At 42.2% G+C, this 22,867-nt stretch overlaps 3 protein-coding genes across 3 annotated transcripts; 1 reads left to right on the top strand and 2 right to left on the bottom strand.

Moving 5' to 3' along the window:
- Nucleotides 1–5,030: 5,030 nt before the first annotated feature.
- LOC119943832 (olfactory receptor 5L2-like) lies at nt 5,031–5,966 on the top strand. The gene has a single exon (XM_038765007.1). It carries the CDS (start codon nt 5,031–5,033, stop codon nt 5,964–5,966), a length of 936 nt encoding a protein of 311 aa, XP_038620935.1.
- A 6,073-nt stretch (nt 5,967–12,039) lies between these two features.
- Nucleotides 12,040–13,011, bottom strand: LOC119944030 (olfactory receptor 10A3-like). The gene has a single exon (XM_038765257.1). The coding sequence runs from the start codon at nt 13,009–13,011 to the stop codon at nt 12,040–12,042; it is 972 nt and encodes a 323-aa protein (XP_038621185.1).
- A 7,918-nt stretch (nt 13,012–20,929) lies between these two features.
- On the bottom strand, nt 20,930–21,865 carry LOC119944029 (olfactory receptor 10A3-like). The gene has a single exon (XM_038765256.1). It carries the CDS (start codon nt 21,863–21,865, stop codon nt 20,930–20,932), a length of 936 nt encoding a protein of 311 aa, XP_038621184.1.
- Between the last annotated feature and the right edge of the window lie 1,002 nt (nt 21,866–22,867).

Genomic DNA, 22,867 nt, shown 5'->3' with positions numbered 1-22,867 from the left:
GAAGGGGGAGATAGACAACAAAACAAAACATATTAACAAAATAAAATAAATAGAATGAATATGTACAAGTAAAATAAATGGAGTAATAAATACATACAAACATATATACATATATACAGGTGCTGTGGGGAGGGGAAGAAGGTAAGGCGGGGGGATGGGGAGGGGAAGGAGGGGGAGAGGAAGGAGGGGGCTCAGTCTGGGAAGGCCTGCAGGATTAGGTGAGCTCTCAATAGGGCTTTGAAGGAAGGAAGAGAGCTAGCTTGGCTGATGTTGGGAGGGAGGGCATTCCAGGCCAGGGGGATGATGTGGGCTGGGGGTCGATGGTGGGACAGGCAAGAACGAGGCACAGTGAGGGGATTAGCAGCAGAGGAGTGGAGGGTGCAGGCTGGGCTGTAGAAGGAGAGAAGGGAGGTGAGGTAAGAGGGGGTGAGGTGACGGACAGCCTTGAAGTCGAGGGTGAGGAGTTTTTGCCTGATTAACTTAAGTGACTTGCCCAAAGTTATACAGCTGACAATTGGCAAAGCCAGGATTTGAACCCATGACCTCTGACTCCAAAGCCCATGCTCTTTCCACTGAGCCACGCTGCTTCTCAAAGACTGTTAGCCCTATGTGGTACAGAGACTCTGTCCAACCCAATTACCTTGTACTTACTCCAGCACTTAGTACACTCCCTGGAAAATAGTAAGTGCTCAACAGATACCATTATAAAAAGGAAAATGGCAAAGCAGGTCCAGGAGAAAAACCACACAGCCACGATAATTATTATAGCTTATTATTTTTGTACCAGAGCAGTCAAGCACTGTTCTGAGGCCTGGAGTAGATACAAGATGAGACACAGTTCCTATCCCATGTGGGGTTGACAGTAGCAGCGTGGCCTAGTGGATAGAGCATGGGCCTGGGTGTCAGAAGGTCATGGGTTCTAATCCCAGCTCTGCCTTATGTCTGCTGTGGACCTTGGGCAAATTACTTGACTTCTCTAGACCTTGGTTCCATCATCTGTAAAATGGGGATTAAGAGTGTGAACCCTATGTGGGATGGGGGCTGTGTCTTTGGGATGGGGGCTGTGTCCAACCCAACTACCTTGTAACTACCCCAGCATTTGAAACAGTGCTTTGCACATAGTAAGCACTTAGCAAGTACCATAATTATCATTATTAAGGAGGGGGGAGAACAGATATTGAATTCCCATTTTGCAGTTTATAGTTCAGGAAACTGAGGCACAGAAAAGGTCAGTGACTTTCCTTGGGTCCCATAGAAGGTGAGCACCAGAACCACTTCAATAACTTCAATATTAACTTTAGCTTCATTCACTGTCAGCCCAACTTTGAAGGCAGTCCAAGGTGACTGACAAAATAATGGGAAACTTTTTTTAAGTGCTTGGAGTGACGGCTTTGTGTCATTTCGGTAAGATTTTAGGTAGATCCAGGACTCTGGGAAAGGATGTAAAATATCAACATGCTACTGTGAATGAGGTGCAGTAAAGCCTAATGCTAATCATGCAATCTGTGGTAGATTCTCAAGTCGGTGACTAAAACTGAATTTGGCAAAAGGCCACAAGAGAGCTGGCTTGTTCTCCTCTCGGGGGGCGAGGGGGGGGGGGGGGTCCCACTGTGATCAATAATGTTGGTTAGCTTCCAGGATCCAGTCTCCAGGGTCCTAAAGTGAAACATGAAAATGCCTGCATTTTCCAGAAGAGCAGTATTCCAAATCAGAGAACTGACTGAATGCTTTCCTCTCCCCTGCCAGGTAGAGCCCATTCAGATTTTTCTGTTTCAAGCAATGGGAATAAATGTGACCTTCTCATGAGGAGACGATCTTTAATTCTTGTCTCCAGGTAGTTGGAGTGGAATCTTTGAACCTGGGACCACTGGGTTTCTCCTCCTTCTTGTGCCTGAACTCATTCTGGCTGCTTCTTCCTTCTGGTAGTAGTGGCGATAAAGTGGGGTGAGTATGTTGATGACTTTGTCTCCATGGAGAAGCTGGGAGGGCTGGTGGATAGAGCAAGGGCTTGGGAGTCAGAAGGACCTGGGTTCTAATCTGGATCCACCAGGTGTCCTCTTGTGACCTTGGGCAAGTCTCTTAACTTCTCTGTGCCTCAATTACCTCATCTGTAAAATGGAGGTTCACACTGTGAGCCCCACATGGGATATGGACTGTGTCCAACCTGATTTGCTTCTATTCATTTAATCATATTTATTGAGAGCTGACTGTGTGTACAGCACTGTATTAAGTGTATGGAAAGTACAATAATAATAATAATGATGGCATTTGTTAAGTGCTTACTATGTGCAAAGCACTGTTCTAAGCGCTGGGGGGGATACAGGGTGATCAGGTTGTCCCATGTGGGGCTCACAGTCTTAATCCCCATTTTACAGATGAGGTAACTGAGGCACAGAGAAGTTAAGTGACTTGCCCAAAGTCACACAGCTGACAATTGGTGGAGCCAGGATTTGAATCCGTGACCTCTGATTCCAAAGCCTGTGCTCTTTGCACTGAGCCATGCTGCTTCTCTACAGTAATAAAGAGACAATCCCTACCCACAACAGGCTAACAGGCATCAATATAAATAAATGGAATATAATATATAAATAAATAGAATTATATATACATGTATGCATATATATGTATATATGTATAAATACACACACACACACACACACACACACACACACACACACATATACATATATATATATATATATGTATATATGTATATATGTATATGTATATATACACACACATAAGTGCTGTGGGGTGGGGAGAGAGGGGAAGACCAAAGGGAGTGAGTCGAGGTGATGCAGAAGGGAGGGGGAGCTGAGGAAAACGAGGCTTAGTCTGGGAAGGCCTCTTGGAGGAGGTGTGCCTTCAGTAGGGTTTAGAAGGAAGGAAGAATGATTGTTTGGCAGATTTGAGGAGGGCATTCCAGGCCAGAGATATGATGTGGGCCAGGGGTCAGTGGTGAAACAGGCGAGATCAAGGCACAGTGAAAAGGCCCAAGCTAGCTCTCTTCCTCCCTTCAAGGCCCTGCTGAGAGCTCACCTCCTCCAGGAGGCCTCCTAGACTGAGCCCCTTCCTTCCTCTCCCCCTTGTCCCCCTCTCCATCCCCCCCATCTTACCTCCTTCCCTTCCCCACAGCACCTGTATATATGTATATATATTTGTACATATTTATTACTCTATTTATTTATTTTACTTGTACATATCTATTCTATTTATTTTATTTTGTTAGTATGTTTGGTTTTGTTCTCTGTCTCCCCCTTTTAGACTGTGAGCCCACTGTTGGGTAGGGACTGTCTCTATATGTTGCCAATTTGTACTTCCCAAGTGCTTAGTACAGTGCTCTGCACATAGTAAGCACTCAATAAATACGATTGATGATGATGATGATGATGAAAAGGTTAACACCAGAGGAGTGGATTGTAAGGGCTGGGACGTAGAAGGAGAGAAAGGAAGAGAGGTAAGAAGGGTCAAGGTGATGGAAGGCTTTGAAGCCAATAGTGAAGAGTTTTTGTTTAATATGGAGGTTGATAGGCAACCACTGGAGATTTTTGAGGAGGGGGTTGACATGCCCTGAAAGTTTCAGTAGAAAGATAATCCAGGCAGCAGAGTGGGGAGAGGCAGGAAGTTGGGAGGTGAGAAAGGAGGCTGATGCAGTAATCCAGTCGGGATAGGAGGAGTGATTGTACTAACATGGTAGCGTTATTTATCCCAGCACTCCTAAGCTGGGCACATAGTAAGCGCTTAATAAATACCATTAAAAAAAAATCTGATGATTGAAAAGAAAGCCTCCATATTGACAGAGTCAGGTACCATTTTTTCTTCTGAACTATGTTTTATTCAAAGTCCCCTGCTGAACTATAGTGCCTCAAAGACAAATGTTAAAGAGAATTAATGACTGACCAAAAGTAGGTACCAAATTACAGTGTCACCTCACCCAGCATTTCCAGTAGGCCTGAATGTTTTTATCACATTTGTTAAGTGCTCACTATGTGTCAGGAACTGTTATAAGCACTGGGGTAAATACAAGTTTATCAGGTTGGAAACAGACCCTGACCCAATGGGGCTCACAGTCAAGTTGGAGGGAGGTGGATTTAGCCCCCATTTTCCAGTTGAGGTAAGCGAGGCATAGAGAAGTTAAGTGACATGTCCAAGGTTATATATTGTCCTCTCCATTTTAAATGGGTCTCTGAAAAGCACCTTGCATTCTGCCTACTAATTCTACCAGTGAAGTTGAAAGTAGAAGGGTCTTTCTAAAATTATTCTCATTAGAGTAAATCCTTAAGAAATTTTTCCCTATGGGATCAAACCCCAGGAAAATACTCAGGATTGAGGAAAACATATATCTGATGAGATTTCTCAGAAGGCAGGTTTCCTGAAATACCTCCTATCTCTGTTTTAGTTTGGTTGAAACATCCTCTAATCTTCCATATTGTTGGCTTTAATTTCCCCATCTGTTCAGGGAACAAATATCTATTTACTAGGAAAGGATGGAAGAAGATTCCTCCTTGATACTCCGCCTCCGTTAGTTTTCTTTTCTGTTAGTTTCAAGTGCCTTCAAAACCATGGGTTTCTTGCTTATACTCAGGACATCAAAACCCCTGATAATTCGTATTTTGATGATAATAAGCAGCTTGGTGTAGTGGATAGAGCAGAGCCCTGGGAGTCATCAGGTCATGGGTTCTAATCCCACTCAGCCACTTGTCTGCTATGTGACCTTGGGCAAGTCACTTCACTTCTCTGTGCCTAATTTCCTCATCTGGAAAATGGGGATTGAGATTGTGAGCCTTGCATGGGACAGGGACTGTGACCAACCTGATATGCTTGTATCCACCCCACTGTTTATAAAGTGCCTGGTACACAGTAAGCGCTTAACAAATCCCATCATTATTACTCTATGCCTCAAGGGCAATATGTCAAATATCATTTTTATGTTCTCTTCCTAGGAAAGGACAAGAAGCAATTCTTGGGTCCTCCATCCCTGAAGAATGAATCCATGACTTGGTTCACCCACTTTCAAGTGCACCAAGGAAATGGAGAAGGAAAATTGCACTACGGTGACTGAATTCATTCTCCTAGGATTCTCGGATCACCCTGAAATGCAGCTCTTCCTCTTCCTGGTATTCTTAGTCATGTATGGTATCACGGTGGTGTGGAATCTGGGGATGATTGTTCTGATCAAGATCAGCTCCCAACTTCATACACCCATGTACTTTTTCCTCAGTCATCTGTCCTTTGTGGATCTCTGCTATTCTACCACTATCGTGCCCAAGATGTTGACCAACATCTTAACGCAGGACCACGCCATTTCCTACCCAGGATGTTTGATACAGTTTTACTTATTCTGCACTTGTGTGGTCACTGAGGTCATCTTGCTGGCATTGATGGCTTACGATCGCTTTGTGGCCATATGTTACCCATTGCTATATATGGTCATCATGTCCCCAAACCTCTGTATCCAGCTGGTGGCTGGATCATACCTTTGTGGCATGGTGTGTTCCACGATTCACACGTGCTTAGCCCTTAAGGTATCTTCCTTCCATTCTAAAAACGTGAACCACTTTTTCTGTGACCTACCACCACTCCTATCATTGTCCTGCTCTGAAGTAAGACTAAACAAGCTGTTCCTGCTCACAGTGACCGGCTTTAATGAGATCAGTACCACTTTGATCATTCTTATCTCTTATGGGTTCATCCTCATCACCATCCTGAGAATCCGTTCTGCTGAGGGCAGGCGTCGAGCCTTCTCCACCTGTGCCTCTCACTTCACCGCCATCACTGTCTTCCATGGGACTATTCTCTTCATCTACTGCCGACCCCATACTGGCAAGACCGTGGACACTGATAAAGTGGCCACTGTGTTCTACACCGTTGTGATCCCCATGTTGAACCCCCTGATATACAGCCTGAGGAACAAAGAAGTGAAACATGCTCTGAGGAAGTGGATTGGGCCTAAAATTCTTTCTTAATGAGTGCATTGTGTCTGTGGTTCCAGATAGCTAACCACCGTAGACCTTATAAAAGATCAACCATCAGTGAAAAGCTTTGATCTTCGGCTTATCAGGCCACACCAAGTTGATTGATCAAAAGCATTTACTGAGCACCTGCTGGGTTTAGAACACTTGACTAAGGGATTGGATGAGTGCCATAGAGGTAAAGGATGCATTCCCCTTTTTATGATATTTCTTAAGCATTTGTCTTGTCTTATGCTGTCGAGTCATTTCCGACCCATAGCAACACCACATATCCATGCATCTCAGAGTGCCCTGCTCTCCCTCTGCAATTGTTCTGTAAAAATATGGAAGTGGTTTACCATTGCCTCCTTCTGTGCAGTAACCTTGAGTCTACACCCTTGGCTCTCTCCCATGCCCCTGCTGTCCAGCATGGGTGAGTTTTGACTTGTAGCAGCTGTTTCCCACTCACTAGCCACTGCCCAAGCTAGGAATGGAATGGATATGCCTCTGCATGACTCTCCCTCCGGTAGCCAAGACTAGTAGAATACTGGAAACTCTTCAGGTATGACCCTGATGAGGGGTTAAGCATGTACTATGTGTCAAACACCGTTCTAAGCACTGGGTATGTATGAGTTAATTAAAAAAGACATAGTCCCTGTCTCAAATGGGGCTCACAGTCTAAGTAAGAGGAAGAGCAGGTAGCCTCATTTTACATTTGAGGAAACTGAGGTGCAGAGAAGGAATGTGATTTGCCCAAGATCATACAACAAGCAATTGGCAGAGCTGGGCAGGGGTCATGTGAATGAAAAAGGAGGCTTAAGAAAGGGAAAATAGGAGAGGAAGAGTAATCATAAAATTCCTTTTGAGAGTGACATTTGGATCTTAAGACCTGATGTGGCCACTAATTATGGTCTGGTGATCAATTAAAACTTCAAACAGTCTCTGTTGATTACCAAGAAAGGAAAAGCAACAAATGACTTTGATTTCTAGATCAAGTTCACTATTCTCTCCACATCTATTTAGTCCCCCTTTCCTAATGCTTCATTCAGCATTCTCCTCTGATCCCCACTGTAGACAGACACATTGATCAAAATTGCCTGGACGTGATTACAAGAGCCATTCCATCAGAAAGATCTTTATTTGGGGATACAGAGAAACCCGTTAATATTGCTAAAACATATTTATAGGGTTTCGATGAAAGTCTCCATCTACGATATGAATTAATCACAAATAAATGCGCATATAGAGTTAGGGTTAAGTAATGAACTCACAATCTCTACCTGACATTATGCCACACACTCACATACCAAAATATATTTCCTATGGCAAAGAATGAAAATGTTTACAGTTTTTGAGGACACACCTTTCAACTCAATATTTTCTTTGAGGTTCTTGTTCTAATCTCTCCAAATTGATTCGCTTCATCGATTCATCCCCAACTCAGTCTTCGTTCCTTCAAAGCTCACCTTCTGTCTCTCACCCTTGACTTTTCTTTCTCCTACTCCTCATTCATGTTATTTTCCAGACTGGAATGCCCTCCCCACCATCTGACCGTAGATCTCCCCATCTTCAAAGCCCACTAAAATTCCAATTCCTCCAAGAAGGATTCATAATTAATTCATAACATCCCATTTGTGTCTGCTCAATACACAGCCTTAGCCCATGTGTATTTTATTCCTACCCTGAACATTCATGTATATATAGAATTATATTTATGGATTTATCTATATTTATTAAAAGTTTAGAGAAGTAGCATGGTCTAATGGAAAGAGTATGGGCCTGGAACTCAGAAGACCTGTGTTCTAATTCCATCTCCACTACTGCTGTATATGATTTAGGCAAAGCATTTGACTTTTCTTTGCCTCAGTTTTTTCATCTGAAAAATATGAATTCAATACTTATTATTCCACATCTCTTAAACTGTGAGCCTTACCTGGGGCAGCTACATGTGTGATCTGATTATTCTATATCTTCCCCAGTGCTTAGAATACAGCAAGCACTTAGAAAATACCATTATTATTATCATTATTATCATTATCCTACACGCAACAGCTAGATTACTGCATCACAGTCAGTCTCCTATATCAACCTCTTTGCAAGTCTCCCTGCCTCCAGTTTCTCAACACTCCAGTCTATATTTCACACTATCATCATCTTACAGCTTCATTTGGCACTCCACTACTTTAAAGTTTCAGATGACTACACATCTCCCTCTGTATGAAGGAGAATCTCATTTCCACTGACTTCAAAGCTAGATTCCCCACTAGATTGCAAACTCCTTGAAGTCAGGGATGAGGTCTATGAATTTTATTGTGCTCTCCCAAGTGCTTAATAGTGGTTTGCACAGTCAATAAATGCTACTGGCTGAAATGTTCTCCACCAGCTACTCTTTAAAAGAAGTCTCTCTTAGCTTGCTCTTCCCAGCTGTCACTCATCATTTCATCCAAGGTTATCAACTAACTACTGATTTATTCATCTCTTTCAACTCTCACATAAGACCCCAGTTCATGCTGCTTTCCAGCCTAGAACTCACTTTACCTCCAAATCTGCCAGACCACAGCTCGACCTTTCTTTTGTCGTCTTTCGCCCGCTTTGCTCTAGCTGTAATTGACTGGAATTACTCTATAAAATTTATGTTAATGGGGTGATGGCATATTGTTTCATATTGATGATAATGCACTCATTGCCATGCCATTAAAAACTAGTTATGAATTATAGAAGTAAAGATGAAACTTTGACTGACAGTATTCAATTTTGAGTAGTAAGATAAATTAGCATTAAAACAACTATCAGGTTTTCCTTGGCTCAATTTTATATTAGTAGTGGGGTCCCAGATGAACTCAGGAATTTTCCTAGCTGTCCAATAAGAGAGGCTAGGTTTATTTAGGGATTTGCAATAAATCAATGGTATTTATTGAGAGTTTACTATGTGCAGAGCACTGCACTAAGTGGTTGGGAGAGTATAATACAACAGAGTTAGCAGACATGTTCTCTACCCACAAGGAGCTTACAGGCTAGAGATGAGGACAGAGAACAAATTGTTGGTTAGTAGCAAGGGGTGGACATCATGTCCTCCATCTAGTATCACAGGATCCAAGCAATGTCCAAGAAGGATCAGATTATTTTTTAGCAGTTGCTTGAGACTTTCTTTCCTGGAATCCCTCAGTTGATAGCCCTAGGGTTCCCAAGATAAATAATATAGCTCTCCAAGGTCATAACTGTCTCCTTGAGGCTTACTTTCCCCAGACCATTCTAAATCAATTAATCAATCAAGTGTATTTATTGAGCACTTTCAGTGTGCAGGGCACTATACTAAGTGCTTGGGAGAGTACGGCACAACAATATAACAGACACATTCCCTGCCTACAGTGAGCTCACAGTCTGGAGGGGAGATGGATATTTATACAAATAAATAAATTACAGTTATGTACATAAAGGAAGCCTCATGGCATAATGGTTAAAGCATGGGCCTGGGAATCAGAATTTCATGGATTCTAATCTCAGGTCTGCCACTTGTCTGCTGTGTAGCCTTGATTGAATCACGTAACTTTTCTGTGTCTCAGTTACCTCATATGTAAAATGGGGATTAAGACTATGAGTCTCAGGTGAGATAGGGACTCTGTCCAACTCAATTTTCTTGTATCCACTCCAGTGCTTAGTACAGTACCTGGCACATAGTAAGCACTTAACAAATAACAAATACATAAGTACTCTGGGGCTGAGGGCTGGATGGTGAATAAAGGGAGTAATTCAGGGTGACACAGAAGGGAGTGGAAAAAGAGGAAATTAAGGCTTAATCAAGGAAGGTCTCTTGGAAGAGATGTACCTTCAATAAGGTTTTGAAGGGGGAGAGAGTAATTGTCTCTCAGATATGAAAAGGCGGGGGGGTATTCCAGAGAAGAGGCAGGATGTGGGCAAGAGGTCAGCAGTGAGATAGACAAGATCTAGGCACAGTGGCATTAAAGGAGTGAAGTGTGCAGGTTAGATTGTAGTAAGAGAATAGCCAGGTGAGGTAGGAGTCACCTTCTGGCTTGTCTAGTCAAGGGGAAGATCATGCATCATCCTTTGTCTTTCACATCCCACTATTTCCTTTCCAAGGTCCTATTTCTCCATTTGAAGAGACTATCTTTTGTGATCATTGGCTCCCTTATTGTCAACGTTCATAGCTCAACCTCCACCCTGTTGCCTAGGTGTTTGGGACTGTTGTCTTCTACCTACAACAAACTCATTTCTAAAGGGATATGAGGTGAAAGCACCCCCTACTCCTCACCTTTTACCCTAGCACTGCTGAGGCATTATTTTTAGTGGTGTCTCCTGATTGCTCTTTCCCCATCTTAATCCACCCCAGCAAAAACTCCGGATAGACTAGAGACCTTAAATACCAGAACACACCAAGGGTGATCTCTCCAAAACCAGGCCTGATTAGTTCTACTCTTCACAACTAGAAGGCAGGGAAAAGTGATATAATGGGTCATGGGAAAATGGGAAAATGGACGAATCTGTTGAGGAACAGGAGGGTTGATGCTGACCCGCCTCTTGTAAGGAAGTCTGTATTCTTAAAATAATCTCTCTGTCAGTTAAGGAAAGGAAGCAAGCTTCATAGATAATAGTGCCTTAAGACAGGAGCCCCCCTGAAAAACAGGTGAAATTAACTCCCTCAAATTGACTCATGAAATCACCATGAGGACCAGACATGTACAAAAGGTGGCCCCAGAGTTGGTGGCTGCCGAGACCTGGTGACATCTATGAACCTGCCTGCCCATTCTGCCTTCCCCTTAGTAAGGGTTCTGGAACAGTAACTCCACTTTCCCACCACTCTGATCTCAGGAACACTGTACAGGCTTTGAATCCTAGGTAGGAGGAGACTCTCCTCCCAGTTTAACCCACAACAGGGACGCTACCTTCTCTATGGGAAATGGGTAGGAAACTTCAGGGAAGCAATTTGCCAAATATTTGTCCCTTTTGTTCTGCTGGAAGTACTCATTTGTGTGTCCACCTGGGTGAGCAGGGGATTTAGTCTCCTTTTCTTCAGGTGGATCTTTTCCTGGCCTTGCTTGCATTTCAGTGCACAAACCTGAGCCAAGAAAGGGAGATAAAGGGATGTCTGGAAACCATTTAGGTCTCAGAGGAAGAATAAAGGGTTCTGTTCTGCCCTTACCAATGGAATTCAGGTTAGAGTTAGAGAACCCTGGACCTTGAAATGGGAGAATGGGTCCTGAGGGTTTGGACCTTTATTATCATCACTCAGCTCAAGATCCCTTGAAAATTCAGTGTGATTCCTTATTCCCAAAGGGGAAAGGTTGTTTCGAGAGACACAATGGTCTGGTGGTTCTCCTGGTCCAATCTGAATCCCCAGGCCCTCAGAACCACAGCCTAAATAGCCCTGCCCAGGCCCACTGACCATAAGGTCTACCGGACCTGGCCCAGGACTCTACAAAGAATCAATGATCTAGTCTGGTTCCATCACAAATTCAGAAAACTCAGTGAAATTGTATGCAATCATTCAGAACAGGAATTGTCCCTAAGCATTTTCAATAATAAGATGATATGATGTTGCAAAGGTAATCCATATGCTCCCTTGAATTAACTCTTCCCGTCCATTCAAGAACCATTCAAGAAATTCTGTAGAATCCTCCTCTGTACAGTGCTCTGCACACAGTAAGTGCTCAATAAATACTATTGATGTTTTTTCTGTCATAAATATTACAGTGGAGCAATTACAAAGCATTTTTATTAGCCCATTGAAATTATTTTCTTATTTGGCCTATTTATGTCTGAACTGATTACCTTGTACCTATCCCAGTGCTTAGAATAGTGTTTGGCACATACGCAGCAGTTACTATTCGTTGTATTATTTGTTAAATGATATTTGAAAATTACTGTATTTCTCAACAAAGCTTCATCACCAATGGCCGTACGATCATGGATATAATAAGCTATCATCTGCAAGATTATTTTTCTATTCTATTAACAAATAAATACACCTAAGGGAAGACAAAAAAAGTTACTTCATTGCTTATGACAGGGAGTTTAAGAATTGTAATGCCATGTATATTTTTAGCATTCAATCAATATGAAGTTTCTAACCTCAGAATTGACGAAGAAGTAGATTCAACATGTAGTCTCTAAGACAAGTCTTCTGGCACAATGTTCTCCTCAAGGCCTCTTTCACCTCACTGTTCCGGAGGCTGTAGATCAGGGGGTTCAACAGGGGAGTCAAGAGAATATACGAGAGTGTCAGCAGTTTCTTGCTTTCTGCTGAATAGCCAGTTTTGGGCCTCAAATAAGTCAGAATAGCCGCACCGTAGAACAGAGTGACCACAGTGAGATGGGAGGAGCAGGTAGAAAAGGCTTTCTTCCTTCCTTCAGCAGAAGACATCTTCAGGATGGTGGAAATGATGTGGACATAGGAGAGCAGAATAAGAAGGAATGGGACCATAATGACCAAAATGGTACCCGTCAGCGCATAGAGCTCAAACAGATAAGTATCTGCACACACCAGCTCTAGCACCGGAGGGGTGTCACAGAAGAAATGATCGATTCCATTAGGTCCGCAGAAAGGAAAATTAAATACCCATATAGTTTGTATTATTGCTACCATCAGTCCCAAGCACCAGGAACCACCAGCCAGGTAGATAAACACACGTCGGTTCATAAGTATTGGGTAGCGCAGTGGGTTACAGATAGCTAGATAGCGGTCATAAGACATTGCACCCAACAGAAAACATTCACCAGCCCCAAAGACAAGAAAGAAGAACATTTGGGCAAAGCACCCAGCAAAGGAAATACTCTGATTCTCAGTTGAGAGAATGACAAGGATTTTAGGGACCGTGACAGTATTAAAGCAAATTTCTAGAAAGGACAAATTCTTGAGAAAAAAATACATTGGCGTTTGAAGAATGTGATCCACTGTAGTGACCAGAATAATGAGGAAATTTCCCATTAGGATTACCAGGTAAATTATTAAGAATAACATAAATAATAGAAACTGCAGTTCAGGAAGTTTAGCAAATCCTAAGAGAAGAAACTCAGTCACCAAGGAGTGATTTCCTCTTCCCATTTCTGGAGCAGGCTTTGGGTAGAGCATGAAGAGGAATTTGGTGTCTTCTTTCAAAATATTTTCTGTGAATCATCTTCTTTATATCGGTTTTGCTTCTCTTCACAGCGTCTGAAATGCCAAGATGAGTGGTGTCCCACTTCCATTTGATTGGTGCATATTATCTGTTGGATCAGATAATGGAAAGACCAACATTGTAGCTTTGCTTCCAAATCAATAAAAATTGCCAGTGGAATTTCCCCAAGATAGAGAGACTGCTTGGGTTGCAAGCCTGGGTTTGAAATTAAGGAAACCAATACAACACCTGAAAGGAACACAAGTACATTCAGAATCCTACCTGATCCCAGTTTCAACTTATTTATTTTACTAACCAAAATGGTAGAGCCAGATTCTCCTCCCTAGCAAAGGAGAATTAACTGCAGCAACTCCTTGAAGGAGCTAGCAATTTAGGTTGCACAGTGCTCCCGATTAACAGACTCAGTTTACCAATATTATTACACAATCTTAAAATCCCCATAAAATTCACTCCACTGCTTTTGATTGGACAATCTGATTGTACTAACTAAATAAATAATAGTTGTAATACTAGTTGTAATAATTAGAAAAAAGCTTTCTTATAGGTCTGGAGGAACCTCCACAGTTGACAGAGAAATGCCCTTAAGAAAAACTAAACTCATTCAGTAAGTAAAAACCACACCAAGGCACCAGCCCGATTCCCAAATAATGAAATTAGCATTCATGAACATACTAGAAAAGTGCTCTGCGCTTAGAACAGTGCTTGGCACATAGGAAGCACTTAACAAATACCATCAATATTATTACCACATAATTTTGTAGTGAAAGGGAGGAGAATAGCATTTTCCAGGGTTTGGGTTTTTTGGTTTTTTTTTTTTTGCATTTTCAGTTCTACATATTTAGGGACAGAGAATCAACAGAAGTGACAGGGCAAGAGAAATCGAATGCATTCATTCATTCACTATTTATTGAGCACTTACTATGTGCAGAGCACTGTACTAAGTGCTTGGAAAGTACAATTCAGCAACAGATAGAGACAATCCCTACCCAACAACTGGCTGAAAAAGTTTAAACTTCTTGTTAATGACCCACCTTCCAATACATAACTTAGGCAGTAGAAGGAACTGAGTCTCTGGATCCTAGTGCTAAAAGGGACTTACTGTGTTATCTAGAAGATCCCTTCGATTTGAGACAAAGATAAACAATAAGCCTTTCCGGACCGAAGAGGATTTTTCTTCCCTGTAAAGAGGCAATCCCACCATTGCTCTTATTTATGCACTTAATCAAATTAAAACCCCCACTGTCAGAATATTCTTCATTCTGCCTCACCTAACTCTATCATTTGCCAAGCATTTCATACTCATCTCTTATTCCTTATACATTCTTTAAAGGGGCATCTCATTCTTAACTTCTCTGACCTAATTCCTCCAGCCTTTACTGTCAGGTTAAGATGATAAAGACTCTCTTAATCCAAACCCCCACCTCATAATGCTGGGTTTTTCACCACTAAATGTGTGCTGGGTCTCACTGGGGTATTGCCCCAGGACTTCTGGGAAGAGGGTAAGCTGTGATGACTCTAACCTGGTCAATGGTTGGCGATCACCTGTGGGAATCAATCAGAACTGAGACAGAGGAAGCTCTACTCTTCAATCTCTTCCCCTGCTGCCCAGCATCTTGGTAGTGGAAGAGGTTCTTTTTTTTTCAGCCCTCAGTTCCCTTCCCAGTATAAATCTGGCCCCATATTCAGAGGGCTCGTGTGATGGTTCAACAGGATTATATGCAGGGGCTTCAGAGACCTCTGAGACCAGGTCCCTAGGGGTGATTTCAATATTAATGAGCTTGTTAAGTGGCAAAGAAAGCATTCAGTGATTTCATATGGTTGCATAACCCCCTAAGACTTCATTAGTTTGGTGCTGGTTTCTCCTTGATTCCTTTATTCTATTTCATGCTCTACTTTTCTCCTTACCTGGAAACAGATTCTGCTGGTTACAGGAATGAGATTTATCCTTTCCTCCAGGAAATATGAATCTGAAAAATATCCCGTATTGTTCCTACTTGGATAGAGAGGAGAAGGACTGCTCTCTCCCCTTTAATTTTCCCTTCTGTATTGTCTAATGAGTCATTTGGTTTCCAATACAGGCAAACTCCTAGATGTTTGTCCTACAAGAAAATCCCCTTCTCTGAGCTCCAGGATGAATTCACACCTGACCTCCCCCACATATTCATTGAGAAGCCCACCTCCATTTTCAAAACACCCAATGTCCCCCCATACTTATACAAACTTACAAATACACACTCCTGCCTATGAACACATAATAAAAAAAGAGAAAAAAAGTATTCAATTAAAATTGTAGTGCACAATGAGAATAGTATTCACTTAGGAACAAGATCCAGGACAAGTCAACATTAAAAGGACAGCAGATTCCTTAAACACAAGGATGCGGGGAACACTGTGACATGGCAAAAGGAATTAAACTGGAAAACTAGAAGTGAGTATGGGGAACTGAAAATGGACACGGAGGGAAGTTTGGAAAAGGGAGATTGGGAAATGGAGAGAAAAATGTTGAAGCAGGAAGGAAAAAATGCAAGGAAAGGGAAAAGTGGAGATTTAGGTGAAATACAGTATCTGTAGGTTGGTGGTAAGAGTGAAGCCAGAGTGTCCCTGGACCAGAGCAGACATGATCTGCGCATCTCATCAAATTCAAAAGTTCAGGGAGCAGCATTTTAAGCAACTTCAAAGGAGTATTTTACACCAGTGGTGGGTTTCAGTAATTACCAAGTCAATTTTAAGATTGCTTAATGATGGAATGGATGGTGCTTTAATAGCTGAAAATGTATTACCTCATTAATGCCTCACTACCATAAGGATAAACAGTTGATCCGGGCCTGTTCAAATTATCCTACCCAACCATATGAGGATGCAACAGTCAATCGATTATTAGTGTTTACTGGACAGCTCCTGTGTGCACACAACTGTAGTAAAGTCCTTGGGAGTGTGACCCAGACAACGCTCCATTTTGAAAGATAATCTGGGCAGCCGAGTGAAATATGGTCTGGAAAACAAAGAAACTGGAGGAGGGAGATCAGCAAAGAGGTTGGTGTAATATTCAAGCTAGAATAGTCATGCTAGGGAATGAGTGAGCATGGCAGCTCTGTGACTAGAAATGATAATAATAATAATGATTGTGGTTTTGTTAGAGAAGCAGCATGGCTTAGTGGAAAGAGCACGGGCTTGGGAGTCAGAGGTCATGAGTTCTAATCCAAGCTCTGCTACGTGTCTGCTGTGTGACCTTGGACAAGTTACTTAACTTTTCTGTGCCTCAGCTACCTCATTTGTAAAATGGGGATGAAGACTGTGAGCCCCACGAGGGGCAACCTGATTACCTTGTATCTACCCCAGTGCTTAGAACAGTGCTGGGCACATAGTAAGCACTTAACAAATACCATAATTATTATTATTATTGATAAGTGATTACTATGTGCCAAGCATTGTGCTTAGCACTGGGGTCAATACAATTCAATTTTATCTATCCCACATGGGACTCTGAGTCTAAGGGGGAGGGAGAACAGGTATTTTATCCCATTTTACAGATGAGTTCACTGAGGAACAGGAAAGGTAAGTGATTTGCCCGAGTTCACACAGCAGGTAAGTGGAAGAGCTGAGCTTAGATCCCAAGTCCTCCAGGCCCTTGCTATTTCTATTACATCATGCTGCTTCCCAAGGAAAGGAAAGGATGGATTCTGAAGATGTTATGGGGGAAAACTGATAAAATTTGGTAATGAACTGAGCATGGAGGTTGAAAAAAGGTAGAAGATAAAGATAAAGTAAAGGTTGCCAGTGATAGGGGAGGATAATAGCAGTGTCATCTGTTATGGGAAATTTAAACAGAGAGGATTTGGTGAGGTATATAATAAGGCACCTGGTTCTTGTTTTTAGAATACATTTCTGATCTTCCAGCAGGAGACTGTATTCACGACTGTCTTTGAAAGAGTATCTTTTGCATGCTATGGCTTTTCATCAATGAAAATAGGATAGTACACTTTATCTGGCCCCGTGTCATTCAGGTGATCATTGCTCAGACACCAATGGCTAAAGTATTGATGTCTGTCACCACCCTTCTAGATTGTGAGCTCATTGTGGGCAGGGACTGTCACTATTTATTGCCATATTGTAATTTCCCAAGCACTTAGCACCATGCTCTGCATACAGTAAGCACTCAATAAATACAATTGAATGAATGACTGAATAAGAATGGAAATGTATCTCCTCCTACCAGCATTATATGTGCTTGAGTTATGTTTCCAGAAGTAGTGATGGCATCCAGTGAGCCATCCACACTCTTTTGCCCCTCCCTTCTAGGCCCAACGGCACATAGCTTAGTACAGTGTCCAGCGCTTTGTACAGTGTCTGACCCATAATAAGCGTTTAACAAATACCATAATTATCATTATAACATGAGCCAGTTACTAGGAGGAATGAATGCCGTCTGTGGTCACAGAACAGAATAGCTCCATAACTTCACAGCTTTGCTGTGCCCTCACCCATTTGGTAAGCTATTATTGAGTATAATAGAGTGGCTTAGCAATGGCCTAGAGTGGATCTTTTCCACTTCTTACAAAAACAAGAATATCTCCTCCTGGCATTGCAAACTAAATGCTTCAAAGTCAGTCGTCAGGAAAACAAATGATAGCTGACTTTCAATATAATTCTAATAGTTATCCAAACACTCTGATAACTACAAATGAGTTTCTGCTATTATATAATAGTAATAACAATAATGGGATTTATTAAGTGCTTCATGATTTATTATATGCTTCAACCACTGGTATACAAAGTAATCGGGTTAGACACAATCAGTCACATGATGAAATGATGATGATGATGGTGATGATGGCGTTTGTTAAGCATTTACTATGTGCCAAGCACTGTTCTAAGCACTGGGGTAGATACAGGGTAATCAGGTTGTCCCACGTGGGCCTCACAGTTTTAATCCCCATTTTACAGATGAGGTAACTGAGGCACAGAGAAATTAAGTGACTTGCCCAAAGTCACACAGCTGATAAGTGGCAGAGCTGGGATTAGAACCCATGACCTCCGACTCCCAAGCCTGTGCTCTTTCCACTAAACCACGGGGCTCACAATCTTTGGAGGAGGAAAAACAGGTATTTTAATTCTATTTTACAGATTCGTAAACTGAGGCACAAACATTTTAAGTGAGTTGCTTAAAGTCATGCAGTAGGCAAGTAGCAGAGCTGGAACTAAAGCCTGGGTCTACTGATTCCCAATCTTGTCCTCTTTCCTCCAAGTCTTACTGCCTCTCTATATAGATATGTTTTGTGTTTTCCCGTGTTTGGTTTGAACCATGGAAATGTGCTTTCTCCTGCTTTGGGTAGCAAGGGAGGAGAAAATAAATAAATTAAATAAACTAAATGTGGCCTAGGATATGCTATTTCTCTTAAGGCACTTTCCCACTCACGCCATGTCCTCCTAGACAGGTTAGCTGGTCCTTGGCTATGCCAGATTCTGCCACGTCACCAAGGGCACTGCATTTTCAGAGCGATATCTTGTCTAGCTATGCCTCTCACTGATGCTTACTTTCATTCATTCATTCATTCATATTTATTGAGCGCTTACTGTGTGCAGAGCACTGTACTAAGCGCTTGGGAAGTACAAGTTGGCAACATATAGAGACAGCCCCTACCCAACAGCGGGCTCATAGTCTAGAAGGGGGAGACAGACAGCAAAAGAAAACATAGAAACAAAATAAAATTAATGGAATAGTAAATATGTACAAGTAAAATAGAGTAATAAATCTGTACAAACTTATATACAGGTGCTGTGGGGAGGGGAAGAAGGTACTTATCAATCAATCATATTTACTAAGTGCTTACTGCATGCAGAACATGTACTAAGTCCTTGGGAGAGTGCAATACGAGTTGGTAATAATAATAATAATGATGGCATTTGTTAAGCGCTTACTATGTGCAAAGCACTGTTCTAAGCTCTGGGGGGGATATAATGTGATCAAGTTGTCCCACGTGGGGCTCACAGTCTTAATCCCCATTTTTACAGATGAGGGAACTGAGGCTCGGAGAAGTTAAGTGACTTGCCCAAGGTCACACAGCAGACTTGTGGTGGAGTAGGGATTCGAACTCATGACCTCTGACTCCAAAGCCCGGGCTCTTTCCACTGAGCCGCTGCTTCTCTAGGCACATTCCCTACCCACAAGGAGTTTATAGTCTAGAGGAGGAGTTTACACTGAAGATCTTCATGCACAAGTGGAGCTACTTCCTGAGCTCCAAGCTTGAGAAGCCACACCAAATCCTCCATTCCTCCATCAGCTGCCTTCTCCTTTACAGTGCTGGCAAATGTACTTGGGCCACCATACAAGGGCAGTGTCAGACGAGCAGGAGAGTGGGCGATGAAGGAGAGGAGATGATGGAGAGTGGGTGATGGATGGAGGAGAGTCACAGAGCAGGAACTGGGATTTAATGCCTGCACCTCCTCTCCCCATCTCCAAAATTGTTCCTGTCAGAACCATTTTAGGAAAGCCTATAGCTCAATGCCAAGTCTTCAAAGCCCTACTGAAAGTCTTCCTTTCAAAGCCCTACTGAGAGCTCACCTCCTCCAGGAGTCCTTCCCAGACTGATCCCCCTCCTTCCTCTCCCTCTCCTCCCCCTCCCCATCCCCCCACCTTACCTCTTTCCCCTCCTCACAGCACCTGTATATATGTATATATGTTTGTATGTATTTATTACTCTATTTATTTATTTTATTTGTACATATTTATTCTATTTATTTTATTTTGTTAATATGTTTTATTTTGTTGTCTGTCTCCCCCTTCAAGACTGTGAGCCCACTGTTGGGTAGGGACCGTCTCTATATGTTGCCAACTTGTACTTCCCAAGTGCTTAGTACAGTGCTCTGCACACAGTAAGTGCTCAATAAATACGATTGAATGAATGAATGAATGAATGAAAGTCCCACGTCACTGGGGAGCTCCTCTCCCCTTCCTCCCCACTATCCTCACACAGAAAGGGACAGACAAAGACGAACAGAGGCAAAGACAGAGGCAGACACAGAGACAGAGATAGGAGTTGGACACAGAGACAGACTGAGACAGTCACAGAGACAGATGGACACAGGTAGAGACAGGTAATAATAATAATAATAATAATAATAATAATAATAATGGCATTTATTATGTGCTTACTATGTGCAAAGCACTGTTCTAAGCGCTGGGGAGGGTACAAGGTGATCAGGTTGTCCCACGGGGGGCTCACAGTCTTAATCCCCATTTACAGATAAGGTAACTGAGGCACAGAGAAGTTAAGTGACTTTCCCAAAGTTACACAGCTGACAATTGGTGGAGCTGGGATCTGAACCCCTGACCTCTGAGTCCAAAGCCCGTGCTCTTTCTACTGAGCCATGCTGCTTCTCCAGGCAGACACACAGGCAGAAAGACACAGACAGACAAATGTATGGCAGGGTCAATGCTAAGTGTATCTCACTGACAGCCATTCACAAGTCACTGCCCTGTAACTTTTTTTTCTTTTTGGTGAATGTTATTTTAACATTAATCTAACAGAATATGAAGAAATGAAAACTCAGCCCCCTGGGTGCCAATTAATTTTCCCTCAAAACTGTGCGTAGATAAGGCCTAAATAAGGGAATTGAAATTAATTACTTTATTGACTCTAAAATAGTAACAATAATAATAATGATGATAAATATTTGTAAAATTCTTACTTTGTACCAAGCATTGTACTAAGCCTGGGGGAAGATATAAGTAATTATACAGATACAGTCCCACAAGTACAAACAATTCATTTGGACCAAAAATACTACGTCCTCTCAAGTAAGAATTAGGATTGACAGAGAATAACCGAAAGCAATATTTAGTCTCTACGAACATGTTTTCCAGCAGAGTGTTCTTCTCAAGGTCCTTTTCACCTCACTGTTGCGTAGGCTGTAGATCAGGGGGTTCAATACAGGAGTCAAAAGAATGTACGAGAGGGTCAGCAGTTTCTTGCTTTCTGCTGAGGAGCTAGCTTTGGGCTGTAAGTAGGTCAGAATAGCTGCACCATAGAAGAGAGCGACCACAATGAGGTGGGAAGAGCAGGTAGAAAAGGCCTTTTTTCTCCCCTCAGTGGATGGCATCTTCAAGATGGTGGAGATGATGTATATGTAGGAGAGCAGAATGAGAAGGAATGGGACAACATTCACCAAAATGGTGCCCATCAGGGTACAGAGTTCAATCACAGAGGTGTCTGCGCACACCAACTCCAACACTGGAGGGGTGTCACAGAAGAAATAATTGATGTCATTGGGCCCACAGAAGGGAAAACTAAATATCCAGGTGGTTTGAACAATCGCTACAAGCAGCCCCAGAAGCCACGAACCTCCTGTCAGTTGGATCAACACCTGTCGGTTCATTAGTACTGGGTAGCACAGGGGATTACAGATAGCTAGATAACGGTCGTAAGCCATTGCAGCCAGGAGACAACATTCACCCACCCCAAATGTAATAAAGAAAAGCATTTGGACAAAGCAGCCTGCAAAGGAAATGCTCTTATCTTCAGTTGAAAGAACAGCCAGGATTTTAGGGACCGTGACTGAATCAAAACAAATTTCAAGAAAGGACAAACATCGAAGGAAAAAATACATGGGGCTTTGAAGTGTGCGATCTACTGTGGTGATCAGGATTATAAGGAGATTTCCCGTCAGAATCATCAGGTAAATGATGAAGAATGACACAAACAATAAAAACTGCAGCTCAGGAAGGTTAGAAAATCCCAACAGAAAGAACTCAGTCACTGAGGACTGATTTCTAGTTGTCATTTCTGTGGCGCACATGTTGATAATTTTTTTTCTTTCAGTGTAAGATCAAGAAATCAGCACTTTGAAACAGAACTTGGGTTCTTTTCATTCTCTTGATGGCATTCATTTTTCGAGAAGCAGCATGGCTCAGTGAAAAGAGCATGGGCTTTGGAGTCAGAGGTCGTGGGTTCAAATTCTGCTCCGCCAATTGTCAGCTGTGTGACTTTGGGCAAGTCACAACTTCTCTGGGCCTCAGTTCCCTCATCTGTAAAATGTGGATTAAGACTGTGAGCCCCACGTGGGACAACCTGATCACCTTGTATCCCCCAGCGCTTAGAACAGTGCTTTGCACATAGTAAGTGCTTGACAAATACCATCATTATTATTATTATTGGACTCATTTTCTTCTCCATCGTTTGACTAGTGGACTTGCTGTATACCAGACCTAGGATAAGTGAATGAATAAAATATAAATATTTGGTCAGTGAAGAAAAAAAACCAACAATCCAGGTTTGAAAAGCACAGGTACGCCTATATTAGATCCAGTTTAAGTCCCCATCGGATTCTGAGAATCCCATAGAGTGGTACCCGTACTCTTCCCATTTTGCCAGGATTATTTGTAGCTCTTTAAACACCAGGACAGCAGCAGCTGTGGAAGGAGATGGAAGGTGGTGTGGGCAGAGATGGAGGAGGTATCTGAGGAATATTGCAACTTGGATTTAAGGGTATACCAGATGCCCCTCATTGACATAAAGAGCTCATGGTCAATTGACTCTGAGAAATGCTCAGTTAACCCAACTGTTAAAGCTATCCTAGTGCTGCATAACCTACTCTGGACTCCTGTTAGGTTTTATGAATTAACAAAATTCATGAGCCAATTTATCTTATGGTGTCAACCATTCTCTGAGTAAAGCATTTTGGGAATATCCATTTCCTTTTCCTTTTTTTGTGTTTTTTTTTTTAATGATCTGGCTCCTCTCAGAATATTAGTACTGTTTCTGGTGGGATAAATATATAGTACCT

This window comes from Tachyglossus aculeatus, chromosome 22, assembly GCF_015852505.1.
Source record: "Tachyglossus aculeatus isolate mTacAcu1 chromosome 22, mTacAcu1.pri, whole genome shotgun sequence".
NCBI classification, from domain to species: Eukaryota; Metazoa; Chordata; class Mammalia; order Monotremata; family Tachyglossidae; genus Tachyglossus; species Tachyglossus aculeatus.
This window is presented reverse-complemented; position numbering and strand designations above follow the sequence as displayed.

Excerpts from the sequence above, each read along its gene's own strand:
- LOC119944029 (XM_038765256.1), bottom strand. The coding sequence starts at position 21,865 with ATGACAACTAGAAATCAGTCCTCAGTGACTGAGTTCTTTCTGTTGGGA.
- LOC119943832 (XM_038765007.1), top strand. The coding sequence starts at position 5,031 with ATGGAGAAGGAAAATTGCACTACGGTGACTGAATTCATTCTCCTAGGA.
- LOC119944030 (XM_038765257.1), bottom strand. The coding sequence starts at position 13,011 with ATGGGAAGAGGAAATCACTCCTTGGTGACTGAGTTTCTTCTCTTAGGA.